Genomic DNA, 14,623 nt, shown 5'->3' with positions numbered 1-14,623 from the left:
TGTGTAATTACTATTGCGCAATGGCACTTTACAAATTAAATTACAGTTCTTATTCTATATGTGAATGTGTGTGTGTAACGTATTTATATAGATACACATAAATATATAATATATATAAACATATATATATATATATGTTTATATATACATATGGACATATAATATAAACTTTATTCTGTATTTATATATTTATATGTAGAATTTGTTTCACTATATATTTTCTTCGTTTTCATAGGAAATTATTTCTATACAACTTCCTACCTTATATAACATAGCAACAATGATAACAATGGTCAGGGTGGAGAGACTGAGTTTTATTCTTTCTTCTTTCTTCTTTCCTGTTTCTTTCTGTCTGTTGTCGTCAACTTAGTTTGTTTAGTTCATCCACTTACGACAATTGGGTGCGCCGCAAGCGCATGCGATCTTGTGCTGATCATCCTCGATGTCAAATTTGTAGTCATATGCCAGCTGCAAGAGAAGATGAATAAATACAATGTAACAATAGAAAAGAATAAATATAACAATATTTGAGATGTGATGAATACAGGAAGGATTTATGAAAGTACATAATTTTCTAACAGTGTAAATAATATTGAAATAAAAAAGATATTCAGTTCTCATTTTTTTTTTTTTTTTTTTTTTTTCTCAAACGAACGTATAATCACCTCTTCACCACGCGAGATTCGACGCTTGGCAAAAATGATAATCCTAAGATCGCGCTCAACTTCAACGATCTCGGCGACACAGTTGGGATTGCAGGAATGATTGATGTAGCGAGCGAGTCCGCCACACAAAGTCGCATCCACCACTCGCTCCTCATCCAATCGGAACATGTATATACCGCGATTCTGCAATAAATAAATAATATATTTTAATATTAATTAATAGAATATAATTGAAAGAGCTTCATAGAATGTGGTATACTCACTCTAGCCTCATATTGTTTCTCCCTTGTTTCCGCCAACTCTGATCTAATTATCTCTCCAATGTACTCGATCACCATCGTGTGCTTCTCCAGATCTCTCGCCGCATATAATCCCAGACCCTGAATCTTCGATCTCGCCAAATAAACATTATTACGCCATTCCTGCTTCATCTTCTTGTATTGCGAGCTTTTTGAGTGTACAAATTGTTTCGAGTATGGACAGGAAGCAGCCTCGCCAGCGGCAGCTGCTGCGACTAATGTTGAGGAGACTCCGCCGCCCAGCGTTGCAGCAGCACCACAGGTTGGCAAACCAAATGGCACTCCACGTGAAGCAAAGCCTCCTGTGCGTTGCGTGTGCGGTCGTTTCCATGGTAGCTGGTTGCGTAAACGTGCCTCCGTCCGTGCACTCCCGGTTGGATTGATGGCCAGAGGCAACTCCAACAACGGGTTACGACCATATTTAAATCTGAAAGCGGAGAAATGTTTCGCTATCATTTTCCAAAAAATTTAATGTTTCTTAAAGGTCGACAGGAGACACGGTAGAGAGCCGTGAATCACGAATCGTAAAATTCGTATTACGGCCAAAATAATGAGAAAATCGCATTTTAACTGCGATGTTCGTAATCAGCAGCATCGCCTTCTAACTGCTACAGAGCGATTTTTTGGATTTTCCGAAAATTTATTTTGACCATTTTTCCAAAAAATCGCTCTGTAGCGGTTAGAAGGCGATGCTGCTGATTACGAATATCGCAGTTAAAGTGCGATTTTCTCATTATTTTAACCGTAATACGAATTTTACGATTCGTAATTCACGGCTCTCCACCGTCCACCGTGTCTCCTGTCGACCCTTAAAAGCTAGTGGTAAAAGCAAAAGTTGGGAAAAATTATTACAAGAAAATAGTTGTCGATATTATTCATATAAATTACTTCCAAAATCAGATTCTTACCTGTAATCGGTTAGAGTCTCAATTCCAGGTAAGCTTTCCAGTACCCGCACTACTGCTGGCTCTGTTAAACCAAACAGATCTTCTCCTGACACGTATCTCGGGAATAGTTGAACAGAATTCGTACTTCTCCTCAATTCTGCTAGTGGCTCCAAGATTCGACTCCAAACTGCTCGCGGAGTAGCGTCTCTCAGTTCGACATCCTCTTGAAGAGGTTCTTGAACTAGGACACGAAATTCCGGACGACCGGAAACATCGTGAATCGAACAGACATAACGGCAACGTTTGTTCGGTCTGCGCATACTCCAATAAAAACGCACGATTTTGTAGCCCACCGGATAAATATAGTTGGGCGTGTGGAAATTTTGCAACTGATGAGGAAGCAGCTGGCCGACGCTGAGAAAGATGAGAGAACCTACACGAAGTAGATGTTTATTGTCGGAATGGTGCATCACCGCAGCAACCTGACGATTTTCATCGCGTTGGACGTAGACGCGACGGTAGACGGAAAGCGTAGTGAGTTCCTTATCTTTATCTTTTATAAGATGTTGAGGACAAGCCATGGTCTGGAATAAGAATTTGATTATATTAAATTGCATAAGGAAGGAAAAATAAAATAAAAGAATTAAAAAAAATTTAAAATTTAGAAAAACTCTTATGGAAAATTAAAAATCTAACAGAATTGTACTGAAAATACTTTTAACTCTTTTAAACTCATATATTTCATATACATATATCACATTGTATTAAAAATATAATATTAAATAATATAATACTAATGTATAAATTATTACCTTATCTTTATAAAAACCGCAGCCGTCTTTGATAGCACATATCAGGTGGTACCAGTTGGTGCACCTTGGTTTGTAACACTTGACCGTGGCAGCGGATTTTTCACAAATAATGCAAATTTGTATGAGATTGTTCTGCAGGACTTCATCTAGTCTCATAAGTGCGCCACTCTGTGCCTCGTATACAACGTTAGACCATAATGCACAATTGAGATGTACCCATTTATCCACATCGAAGTTGAGTAGTCGGGCTGGCCCATCAGCTGTTGCATCGCCCTGACTTTTGCAAAATACGCAACGACGGGTGTCTTCAGCTTTTGCGGGAGCTACTGCGATTCCCATACGAAACAGCGTCTAAAAGAAAATTCAATTTAAATTTTCCATTCACGATTTTACGTTAAAATTTTGATGTTTATTAAATGTTAGAGAAATCAATATTCACATAAATTCATGCATGACCTAATACAAAACCGTATTTTTGATCCAAGCAATAAATTTTATAAATAATTGAATTATTCACATAAACTTTCTAAATAATTATTAAGCAATATTAAACATGAAAAAATCATTTACCTCGGTAATTTCTCTATCAGTGGGTTTCTTAAATTTGGTTGCAGGTTGCATTATTCCCATCGACCACGTTTTATATCTCACACCTTTCCAAATCTTCGCAGGTGGTTGAGACTCGATAGAATCACCGATTTCTTCATTAATCGAATGTTTCTTTGACCGTTTTTCTTCATTTTCTGCACTTTCGACATTCTCCAACATTTCAGTTTTCACTTTGATTTCTGTCGTTGATTCATTACCGATCTCTATATTCTCAAGCCTCTCCATCTGCTGCTGTTGCTGTTTTATGGGGAATTTCTTCAGACTCTTCAGGTCATCTTCTAACATTTTTGCTTCTGTTTTATGACATAGATGATCTACTATCGTCGCAGCCTGTAAAATAACAAAAAAATTTAATATATATTCTTTTTCAAATAAAATATTTTTTCTAAATATCAATATCATTGCTAAATATCATAATATAATGCGCCATTAATAATATTATTAACATATTTGTTATATTTAAAATTTATATGCGTATGAAATTTATATACGCTATAAATTAAATTGTAAAATAACTTAAAATTCTTACTAACTTTTTTATTTATAATTTATTTAAGATGATTTATTGTAAAATAAAACTATTTACATTAAAATACTTTTTCATTTTTCCTATAACTTATAGAATATTGTATAGATAATATAAAAAGGTATTTCTCTCGTTTTACCTTATCCTGAGTATTGGACGGTGTTCGATGAATGAGAGCAAATTGCATATAGCAAGCCGCTGAGCAAAAGCAAAGTTCATCGCCTGGTTCAGCTTCTTCTTTGCTTAAGAATGGCAGATCTGATGCTTTCTTTCGAATCAAACTATTAAGAATCACAACATCACAATGACGACAGAACTTCGCTGCACCGTTCAGAATGCTTTGTATATCGATTGGAGCTGGAAATAAATCAATATGTTAAAAAATTATGTTTTGATTTTACATATTTAATTAAAAAGTTTCTAATTTTTATCTGTTTATTTTATTTTATTTAAGATATTCTATTTAAGATGTATATATAATGATATTTAAGATATTTTATTTAAGATATATATAATGTCTTATAACTTTTTTCTTCACATAATTTATAATTTTTTCTTTTTTCTTGTACAACAGATTTGTATCAACATTATATAAATGTCATCATAAACATCTTTTATTGAGAGATAAGCATTCTATCAATTACGTACTACCCTCTTTGCCGTCCTTTCCTTTCGTCCTGTACAGCCCTAGTTTCTGACTGGGAGGAGTAGTAGTGCGTTCGACTATTTGATAACCAGCAGGTGGTGTTATGTTCAGAATATTAGCAAGATCTTTAAGTACACCCATTATATCATCGGCAGCCTGACTATTTAAAGTTAAAGTCACGGTGACATTTCCGCTTTCTCGTAAAGGAATCGGAGGAGACTTGCCAAGCCTGAAAAATTATATAGTATCATAAAGAAATAATATCTCATATAATAATAAATAAAAAAATATACATGATGTGCTAAATAATAATAAATAAAAATAAATATACGTACTTGGACACCCCAAAATTCTCCTTGTCTTGTTTAGCTGCATCTTTTAAGTAAGTAGGCTTCAGTTTAATTGGAATCGGCGAAATCAGAGGTATAACGGGTGATACACGTTTCAACCATTCCGCCTCCTCATCGGATTCTTCCTCGATCAATCGCAGTCCGGGGAAACGGTGCATAAATTCTGGTATAATACATTCAGGCGAGGACGAACTCACGATGGTATCAGGAGAGTCCATATCGCGATTTGTCGTCATATTCTCTTTCTTATCATCAGCTACAAAAGAACATTTTTGTTTGATATTTCTATATATAAGGAGAGATTTTAAGTACTATATTACTTCTCTTATAAATGTACATAGAGCAATATATTTATATTATTATTCTATTTGTTTTATATATTTTTTTTATTTTACTAATATTATTTTTCTTCTATTCTTCTTTCCCTTCTATTCCTCTATTCTTATTCTTATTTTTATTGTTATTTCTCTTTTTTCGACTTATATAAACTTCTTATAATTAATATTAAATTTGCTTAGAATTTTATAATTAGATTAAATTAATATTATTAAAAGATATAAATATGTAACATAATAAATAATTGCTCACTATCATCCAATTTCAAAGGCGGAAATTCCTGATCATAAAATCCTCTCTGCGTAGTCGGGGGTTGTTGGGGTGGCAAAGGGTCTAGTTCTCCAAATGGCTGTGTATTATAGTGATCAGAAATTCCAGGTAAACTGGCTGATCCATAATTTCCAAGCAAATCACCAATTCTAGCGTTATAATCTTTTTGACTTCCAATTTTAACAAGGTCTCCGCAACCAAAAATCGGACACACTCCGTAATTACGACTCAGATGGGGTTCTAAAACCGCCATCGGCTGAAGTTGCCGTAACTGAGTCATCAAATTATCCACAAATGTGTCATAATCCTCATCAAGGCGCGAAACTTTACGGGACCGTTTTTTTTGAGGTGCAGTTACTGCATCTTTTCCCTGGCTCTGCTTTCTCTTCTGTTGATACTGTCTCCTCTTCAACTTCTTAAGATCTAAAGTATTCCAGATGCAATTGTTACAATTTAATTTTATATAAGACATAACAAAAAGTTAATATAAAAAAAAAAAAAAAAAAAAATATATATATATATATATATATATGTTACTTACCAGTTTTATCATCCATTGCGCCGTCCATGAGTTCCTCTTTGGTAGTAAGAAAGTCTTTGGTATCCGTCTGCAACTGACTGGCTGACGTGCCAGCAGTGGACAAAACATCCTCAAGACCGATTTCCTTTTTCACCTCGACTAAAGGCACTGTATTGGAACCCGATGGGGCAGCGGACCCGATAACGGTCTGTGGTGGAACCGCAACGGCCCCGTGGTTATGAGGCACTTGTTGTTGAACAGATTGTTGCTGAACGGAAGCAGCCGAAGAAGGAGGAACTTGTTGCTGTACCACTGGTACAACAACACCAGTTGGCTTGTGCGCCACTGCGGTTTGATTTTGGGATTGTTGGATTTGAGTTTGTGGCCCAGATACGTTACTAGAGTTACTGGTCGATAGTTGGACACTCTTCGAGGCTATTCCCGAGGTTACCAATGGCTTATTTTGTAAACCAACCTTCGAAATGGAAACAGCAACACGTTGTTGAGTCTGAGGCCCTTCGCTGATCCCAGTTCCCAGTTTGTTTTGACTTCCAGAAGTCTCTTGTTGATTCATAGAAATATTCGGAGACGTTTTTGTCGTTGTTATTGTTGAAGAAACTGGCTGTTGACTTGATATAGAATTTCCTGAAGAACTTGCTGAAGAAGTAGGAATTGACTTTGTTGTTTGTTGCTTTAAGCTTTCAGTTTGTGCTCTTTGTGTCGTAATCGCACTAGACGATGAAAGAGGAGGTTTAGCAGATTCTTCTTTAGTTGGTGAACTTTGAACCTTTAAGGGTGTCACTGAATGCGACAAAAAGGAAGTTTCCCTCGCAAGAACTTGTTTATTTATTACTGGCTTCGGTGTTGGGGTGTCATTCAGTAACTGAGGAAGCAAAGAAGGTGACGTAGGAAGTACGACTGGCCGAGCCAGTTGTGCTTCCAGCGAAGGAACTATCGGCAGACTGGGCCCTTGCGACGATCCTGAAGTTGTGGCACATGCTGTATTTTGCAATAATTGTTTTAGCAACACATTTTGGGATTCCTCTGATCTTAAAGAATTAGAGGAACTTTTGCTAGAATCTATCTCTTTCTTTTCTTGAATTTTAGACTCTTCAGGATCCTTTTTCACTTTCACCGTAGATTGATTTTCAAGATTATTATTGTCCATTGGTAGAAGACCAGATTTATACTGATTCTGATTTGAGGTCAAAAGGGGACTTGGAGCTTGCGATAAAGTCGATTGAAGAATACTAGTACTTGAAACTCCACTAGAAGTTGCCAAAGGTGGCACAATAGTCCTAACACATTGCATTGAGCTGGTTACGGCTGAGCTAGTATTTACCAGTACTCGAGGTGTGGAACATCCTGAACTGACTTGGAGGATCGCCTGAAAATTCTGCGAGCGTTGTATTGAAGTCGATGGCAAAACAGAACTTAAATGATTAGCAGACTGGGTTGATACTGTGTTGCTTCGACCATGACCAGCAACTGAAGGTTTCAAGGAAGTAGTTCCAGCCAGCATAGCATTCAACATGGCGTTTGAAGTAACAGGAATGGAGGTTGTAATGGCTCTAGAAGTAACTATACCCGAAGAAGTACTTGAAAGATTAGAAACCGTAGTAGTCTGACAAGTTGTTGCTGAAGAAGTCACTCTAAAGATCTGCTCACTATTACCAATCTTCGAAACTGTAGTAATAACTCCGCTACATTCTTTTAATTCTTTTTTCTCTTTCGTGGTCAATTCTGAATCTTTTGAAGGTTGAGGGCGACCTTGATCTATTCTTGTCAAAGTCGAAACACCACTCTGAACATTATTATTATTATTATTGTTGTTGTTATTATTATTATTATTATTAAATAAATTCAATGTCGACAAAGGGTTAGAAGTAGACAAAACGCTTCCAGATTTCACTGAAGAAACCATGGTGACCACTCCAGTTTGACTCATTGTTGTCTGATTACTTTGCCCGATAGATGATAACAGTGTCCTCAATTGATGGGATACGTTGACCACATTGGAAGTCAATTCTGTTGGTTTCGAGAGTGGCGATAAATGAGGAACTGTTGTCGTGTTTTGCAATTGCGCTACGGTACTAGCTACCAAAGTGGAAGCTTGGCTCGTCGGTGAAGAACTCTTTTTCACTTCAGAATTTTGACTTTTTATTTCATTTTTAGCTTCAGTTGAAGAAACTTGATCATTTTCGAGATTATCTTGCTCTAAATCCATCAACGAATCTTGAAGGATATTTAAAGGCAATGTATCCAACGGAGTTGGCATCTGATAAATGAGACTTGATTTTAGCTCGCTACTGTTTGCCATTTCTGGTTTTGACGAAATAATATTATGCAACATATCTAAAATATCATCAGAAGATTCCTCCATTAAAGTTTTTTCTTCATTCAAACAATGCTGAAGAAATGGTTTAGAATTCTCCATTCCGGTACAAAGTTCTTCCTGACGATTCTTTTCATTTGAAAGTGTATTTTTGTCATTATTAGTCTCTTCAATGTTCTTCTGAATTTCTCCTGATTTATTCGTTGCTTTTTGCGTATCAGAATCTGGAGACGTCTGTTCTTTATCATTCTCCACCGGTTCAGTGTCGTTTTCCAAGATGTTGACAAGCGATAGATCATCGGTAACGGGTGACATCCTTTTCAGAATCGTCGTTGGAGTATCATTCTTATTTCCAACATTTTCTGCAGGATTGTGAATGGCTTCTAACATGCTCTCCAGTTCGTCTGTAGTATTTAACGGATCAGTTTTCTTCTCTTCAATTGACCCTGAAAAAGTATTTGATGATGTATCCGAAGAATCGCTTTCATCTTTGATTTTGTCCAGGATCTTTTTCTCCTCCTTCTTCTTCACTACGCCTTCCAGATTTTCTGTTAATTTCTCCTTACTCTTTGAAGTAATATCCTTTTTTGATAGGTCCGGAATCGACATTTTCGGAGTAGAAAGCGTCACAGAAGTTGGTTGTACACTTAATATTAACTTCGTAGAATTATTCAAAGATTCCGTTGTATTTATCGTACTCGAAAAGGTTGTCAAAGGCTTATCTGAGAATAATATTTTCGGCATTTCATTGGCAGAGATGATTTTCGGGTTCAATTTTTCTTGCTGAGAATTGGAGATATTTTCCAAAGCGGTTTGACTAAGCTTCGCGGCAATCTTTGCATCCGCCACAATACTTGCCATCGCTGACAATGTGACACCTCTTTGATTGCTAAAAGAGCTCGAGGAAACTTCCTTCAAGTCAAACTGATCTGTTATTTTAGCTTCTGTCACAATTGGTTGAATTGAGACTTGATTCAGTTGAGAACTGGAACTAATAGAAACTGAACTGGAAGTCGAGTTTGAAGAAATTGTATTTATTAAGGAAACCGCCGATTTTGAGACTGTTATATTAATATTTGTTGGTACGGTTGAGACTGATATTTTGGTATAAGATTTATCTGAAAAAATAAAGTTTGTAGGACTTTTGTTTTGTTTTGAAAATCTAGTTTGATCATCTGACGAACCTTCATTAGATGTATTTTCCTTGGGAGCATCAGTTTGTATGTTATCAGTTTTTTCAATCTCTTCGTCGCAAGAACCCTTAGAAAGATTGTCTTCAGGAGATTTCGTCGTAGGATCAATGATAACCACTTCAGATTCACTTACTAAAGATACCATAAGTTCTTGATCAGGAGACTGATCCAAATAAGGACCTGGAGAAGGATCAACTCGAAGTTCTTCTTCATCTGGAGATTCTGGAGTATCAGTTACAGCGACTAGCTTCTTTCCAGACTGCAAGGTCCTCACTATATCGAGTCTAAGACCTTTTTTATTCCTTGAATGAGACGGGGCTAGATCTTCGTCACTTAAAATCGGTTCTTCTGATTGTGATTCAGAATTATCGATTTCTAAAATCTGCACTAAATCGTGACCTTGACCAGCATCGTTCACTAAAGCGTGACAAAGAGAATCGTTACTATCAGCAGAGAGATCCACCACCATTCCAGGTTCAAAGAGAACATATTCTTCCTGCATATCACCTTCTAAAGTTCCTGAAATAACATCAACCAACTCCGAGTCGCCAAACTGTTCAATCACAGTGATATCGTCACTATCTCGTTGAGCTGTGGAACTCAAAGTCACCTCGGTATTGACTATAGTTTTATCATCATCATAATCTGTCGTATCTGGAAGATGTTCCAGCTTTTCTCCAGGACTTTCCAAAGTTAGAGATCCATTATCTAAAGTTGAAGAAGTTAAAGAAGAGCTCTGAACAGCTGATTTCACCTCCAAAGTTGTTGGTGAAGCCTGTGGCGGCGTATGCGAATCGTCGTCGAAATCATTGTAATCAGCACAGACCAGCGAGCTGATTCTGGTGGTTTTCCGATTCGTAGAAGTATTTGCTTTCTCTTCCAATGACTGTTCTTTTTTCGCCTGGGACGTTTCCGATCCTTTACCACCCTTACTGCTTTCTGCCTTGCTCGACCACATCGGCGATCCACCCCTTAAGCCCAACTTGAACCATCCAAACCGTCCAAAATTAGGAAAATGTATTGGCTTTGTCGATTTATTGAGGCTTTCCCCATTTTTAGTAGAATTTTCTGATAAAAAAATATGTTCTTGAGAAACTTGTTGACAATCCTGCTCCTGATTACCTGGTGAGCCGCCCCTCAATCCTAATTTAAAATATCCGGGCTTTCCAAAATCAAGAAAAGGAATTGGATTTAAGGAATTATTGGAGTTTCCTCCACCTCTAGGAAGATTATCTGATAAAGAACTTTGTTCTTGAGAAACTTGCTGAGAAATTTGCTGAGAAACTTGTTGTTGATCATTTGAAGTTGCAGTTAAATTAGCATTTTGTTGGACAAAATTATGAGGTGTGTGGGGTGTTCTTGGAGTTCCAGGGTTTTCCACACTCTGAGGTCTGTCTGGCATAGCCGGGCTATTTCCGGTAGACTGTCTTCGCTGCATCTGCATAGGAGATCCGGCTACCATAGGACTTCTAGGCATCATAGGAGAGCTAGGTGGTTGATTGGTTGTCGAGGAATGATGATGATTACCATGAAGCATTGGTGAAATCCTGTTCATTGGACTGGGAGGTTGTGAAGTCGGATTCAACTGTTGTTGAAGCATCGGAGAACCCATTGTTGTCTGTTGCACCATGGGTGAACTTGGAGGTTGGCCATAACCTTGTTGAAGTTGCTGATGAAGTTGCGGACTGGGGGAGTTTGATGGTTGGGACACCATCGGCGAATTGGGCGGTTTTTGTTGCTGTTGTTGCATTTGCAAGAATTGCCGTTGCTGTTGTTGTTGTTGTTGGAGGATATGCTGTCGTTGCTGAGCCATTTGGAGTGATCTTGTGCCAATAGAATTCTGTCCTTCCTGAGAAATACCCTGAGAAACACCTTCATGTTGTTGATGAAGAATTTGTTGACGTTGCTGAACCATTTGAAGTGATCTTTGAGCAATAGAAGCCTGTCCTTCTTGAGAAATAACTTCATGCTGCTGTTGGTGGAGAATCTGTTGTCGTTGAGCCAATTGCAAAGATCTTTGAGCAATAGTATTTTGTCCTTCTTGAGAAACAGATTGAGAAACACCTTCATGTTGTTGCTGTAAAATTTGTGGTCGTTGTTGTGCCAGTTGCAATGATCTTTGAGTAATAGCGCATTGTCCGTCTTGAGAAACATCTTCATGTTGGTGCTGTTGTTGAAGAATTTGCTGTTGACGCTGTTGAGCTATTTGTAAATTTCTTTGAGCAACAGTATTTTGTCCATCTTGAGAAATATTTTCATGTTGCTGATGTTGGTGAAGGATTTGTTGACGATGTTGTGCCATTTGTAATGTTCTTTGAACAACATTTTGTCCAATTTCTTGAGAAATATTTTGTGAAACACTTTCATGCTGCTGTCGCTGCGCAATTTGCAGATGCCTTTGAACAGTAATATTTTGCCCATCCTGAGAATTACCTTCCTGTTGTTGCTGAAGTATCTGCTGCCGTTGCTGAATCATTTGCAGCGTTCTAGGACCGATAGAATTTTGTCCTTCTTGAGAAATACTCTGAGAAACAATTTCATGTTGTTGCTGGAGAATTTGTTGGTGCTGTTGGAGAATTTGTTGTCGTTGCTGCGCCATCTGCAAATTTCTTTGAGCCGCAACAACATTATGATTTTCTTGAGAAATAATATCATTCTGCTGCTGCTGCTGAAGAATTTGTTGTCGTTGTTGTGAAACTATTTGCAACGATCTTTGATTAATAGAATTCTGTCCTTCCTGAGAAACACCTTCAGGCTGTTGTTGAAGAATTTGTTGCGGTTGCTGAAGAATTTGCTGTCTTTGCTGAGTCATTTGCAACGATCTTTGAGTAACAATATTTTGTCCATCTTGAGAAATGCCTTCTTGTTGTTGTTGCTGCTGCTGCTGCTGCTGGATAATGTGTTGTCGAGCCGTTTGCAAATTTCTTTGAGTAACAACATTCTGTCCTTCTTGAGAAACATCAGTCTGTTGTTGCTGCTGAAGAATCTGTCTTTGTTGAACCATTTGCAAATTTCTTTGAGTAATAACATTCTGCCCATCTGGAGAAATATCATTCTGTTGTTGCTGCTGGAGAATTTGTTGCCGAGAAACACCTTCATGTTGCTGTTGCTGAAAAACTTGCTGCCGCTGCAATGTCCCCCGAACGACAGTACCTTGTCCTTGATCTTGAGCGACACCTTCATGCTGTTGCTGAATAATCTGCTGTCTCTGCAATAACTGCTGATGCTGCTGTTGATTCAGCAATTGTTGTTGTCCTGACTGCGGATTATAAACGACCCCTCTCCTCTGCGTCCCTTCTGGTGGCCTGACAAACCTTTGAGGTAAACTATGAACTCTCACACCCTGATCAGCCATCAATTGTTGCTGATTTCGCGTTTCCGCTGTAAAGGCACCAGGAGAAGTTGCTAATCTTCCGCCAATAATGGCTCTGTGTTGTGGCGAGGTCATTCGCGTAGTGTTGGGATTGCACAGACCCGGAGAAGGCATTGGCCCAGGACTGAAGGGACTTTCGTCACCTTGAGAATGAGGAGTGCCAATTCTTGGCGATTGTTGCTGAACATTATGAGGTGACATTGTACCTGGATTAGTTGATTGAGGGTTGCCTGGACTATGTTGAAGTAGCGGTGTACCTGGACTATGTTGAACAATTGATGGAGTTGCTGGGGAATGTTGAATCATACTGGGACCAGGACTTTGAGAGACCAATGCCGCTGGAGAATGCATCGGAGAATGTTGAGAAGGTGACATCAACGGAGAACAGGGTTCGTTTGGTTGGGGTTGAGTCTGTCGTTGTTGTTGTTTGTTATTATACTCCTGGAGCAATATGCCGTGTTGACGATGTTGCTTACGCGAAGTATCTAAATGTTTCTGAAGAGCGGCTTGCTCGACAGAAACTCGTTGCAGTTCAGCGGCGTCGTTCTCTGTCAGTTCGTGACCAGATTTACGAAGTTGACGTTGTTTACTATTGAGAGACTGGAAAGAAATGAGATAAAAAAAACATGAAAAATGCGAAAATGCAGGACAAATTAGAATTAAAAAATTAAAATTAAGATTAAAGCTTATTATTGTGAAATGTAAAAATATTTTGGTAAGAATTATTATAATATCTAAGTAGTTTTAGTTAATAGTGTGATATAAATTTATTTATATTTACCTTTCTTATTTTACGAAGTTTTTGGACCTCTCCCTCATAATATTTCAATTGTTGCAATAATATCTGCTGCTGACTATTGAGCCATTGTTCATAATGCATCTGCGTTTGCCGATCTTGCTCATTAACTATATTTTCTGGTGGAGTAGGTGGTGCTGGTTTTTGAGAAATGTTGAACATAGCCACTCTTGCTAAATTAATAGAAATAAATAAAGTTAAGTTAATATAAAATAAACTAAAACTATTGTAATGTTTAAAATTATCTATTATTCAGACAAAATTTATCGTCGAGAACAAGCTTAATAAAACTTTAATCAATTTTAATAAAAATTAATAAACACTACGTATAACTTATTTTGTGACTTGATTTACTTTTTATCTTAACTGATTATCTCTTTTTATTTTAATAAATTAATTCACCTTAATAAATTATTCTCGACTATTAAATAACCATCCAACTAAAAAACATGTAATAGAAGACTACTAACGTTCAGGCGGGGTTTGTGTTGCAATCGGCTGTCTCGACCCCACTTGCGCCGCTGCTAGTTTTGTCGTCCCTTCAGCAGCTACACCACTTTGTTGCCAGTTAGTGTTAGGTGCGGAAGGTGATCTCGCCGTACAAGGTGGTCTTATCACGGGCACCATACCCTGAGGAGGTGATGTAGTGCCCAAAACATCAGCTTTAAGTTTTTCGAAATCGCTGTCGCTCAAAAGACTCCCTCCGGTGACATTTTCGGTCTGTTGTTGCTGTTGCTGTTGCTGCTGTTTTTCTTGTTCCCGTTTCTCCTGCTCTAACAGCTCCTCCAGCAATAATGGCTGCTCCTGTGAACACGACTGCTCACAGTCAAGGTCGATTTTTGGTACAAGAAGTGCTACTTTGAAGGTCTAAAGGTTAAAATTGCGATTGCATTAGGATTGAATATTAAGTTGTAAAATCAGCTAAAATTATAACTACACATGTAAATAGTTTAAGTGCAGTGTGTGTGTGTGTGTGTGTGTGTGTGTGTGTGTGTGTGTGTGTGTG

At 37.7% G+C, this 14,623-nt stretch overlaps 1 protein-coding gene across 13 annotated transcripts in view; it reads right to left on the bottom strand.

Moving 5' to 3' along the window:
• Positions 1 to 14,623, bottom strand: part of LOC112464315 (histone-lysine N-methyltransferase 2C-like) — a 36,437-nt gene that overhangs the window by 1,145 nt on the left and 20,669 nt on the right. For 8 of the 13 annotated variants that reach the window (XM_025031242.1, XM_025031241.1, XM_025031249.1 and 5 more), the window contains 13 exons: positions 14,088 to 14,433; positions 13,603 to 13,790; positions 5,942 to 13,421; positions 5,383 to 5,823; positions 4,780 to 5,050; positions 4,447 to 4,673; positions 3,938 to 4,155; positions 3,234 to 3,602; positions 2,664 to 3,014; positions 1,873 to 2,435; positions 929 to 1,391; positions 666 to 848; positions 175 to 468 (listed from right to left, as the gene is read on the bottom strand). In XM_025031242.1, coding sequence (XP_024887010.1) covers positions 376 to 468; positions 666 to 848; positions 929 to 1,391; positions 1,873 to 2,435; positions 2,664 to 3,014; positions 3,234 to 3,602; positions 3,938 to 4,155; positions 4,447 to 4,673; positions 4,780 to 5,050; positions 5,383 to 5,823; positions 5,942 to 13,421; positions 13,603 to 13,790; positions 14,088 to 14,433 — 11,193 coding nt within the window. In that variant the 3' untranslated portion in view covers positions 175 to 375. Of the gene's footprint in view, positions 1 to 174; positions 469 to 665; positions 849 to 928; positions 1,392 to 1,872; positions 2,436 to 2,663; positions 3,015 to 3,233; positions 3,603 to 3,937; positions 4,156 to 4,446; positions 4,674 to 4,779; positions 5,051 to 5,382; positions 5,824 to 5,941; positions 13,422 to 13,602; positions 13,791 to 14,087; positions 14,434 to 14,623 lie in introns of those variants that run through there. The other 5 variants (XM_025031245.1, XM_025031251.1, XM_025031247.1 and 2 more) reach the window with 4 other exon arrangements.

The sequence above is a fragment of the Temnothorax curvispinosus genome, unplaced genomic scaffold (assembly GCF_003070985.1).
Source record: "Temnothorax curvispinosus isolate PA1 unplaced genomic scaffold, ASM307098v1 QBEX01014079.1, whole genome shotgun sequence".
NCBI lineage: Eukaryota > Metazoa > Arthropoda > Insecta > Hymenoptera > Formicidae > Temnothorax > Temnothorax curvispinosus.
The sequence above is the reverse complement of the archived record's forward strand: the minus strand, read 5'-3'. Positions and strand labels throughout refer to the sequence as shown.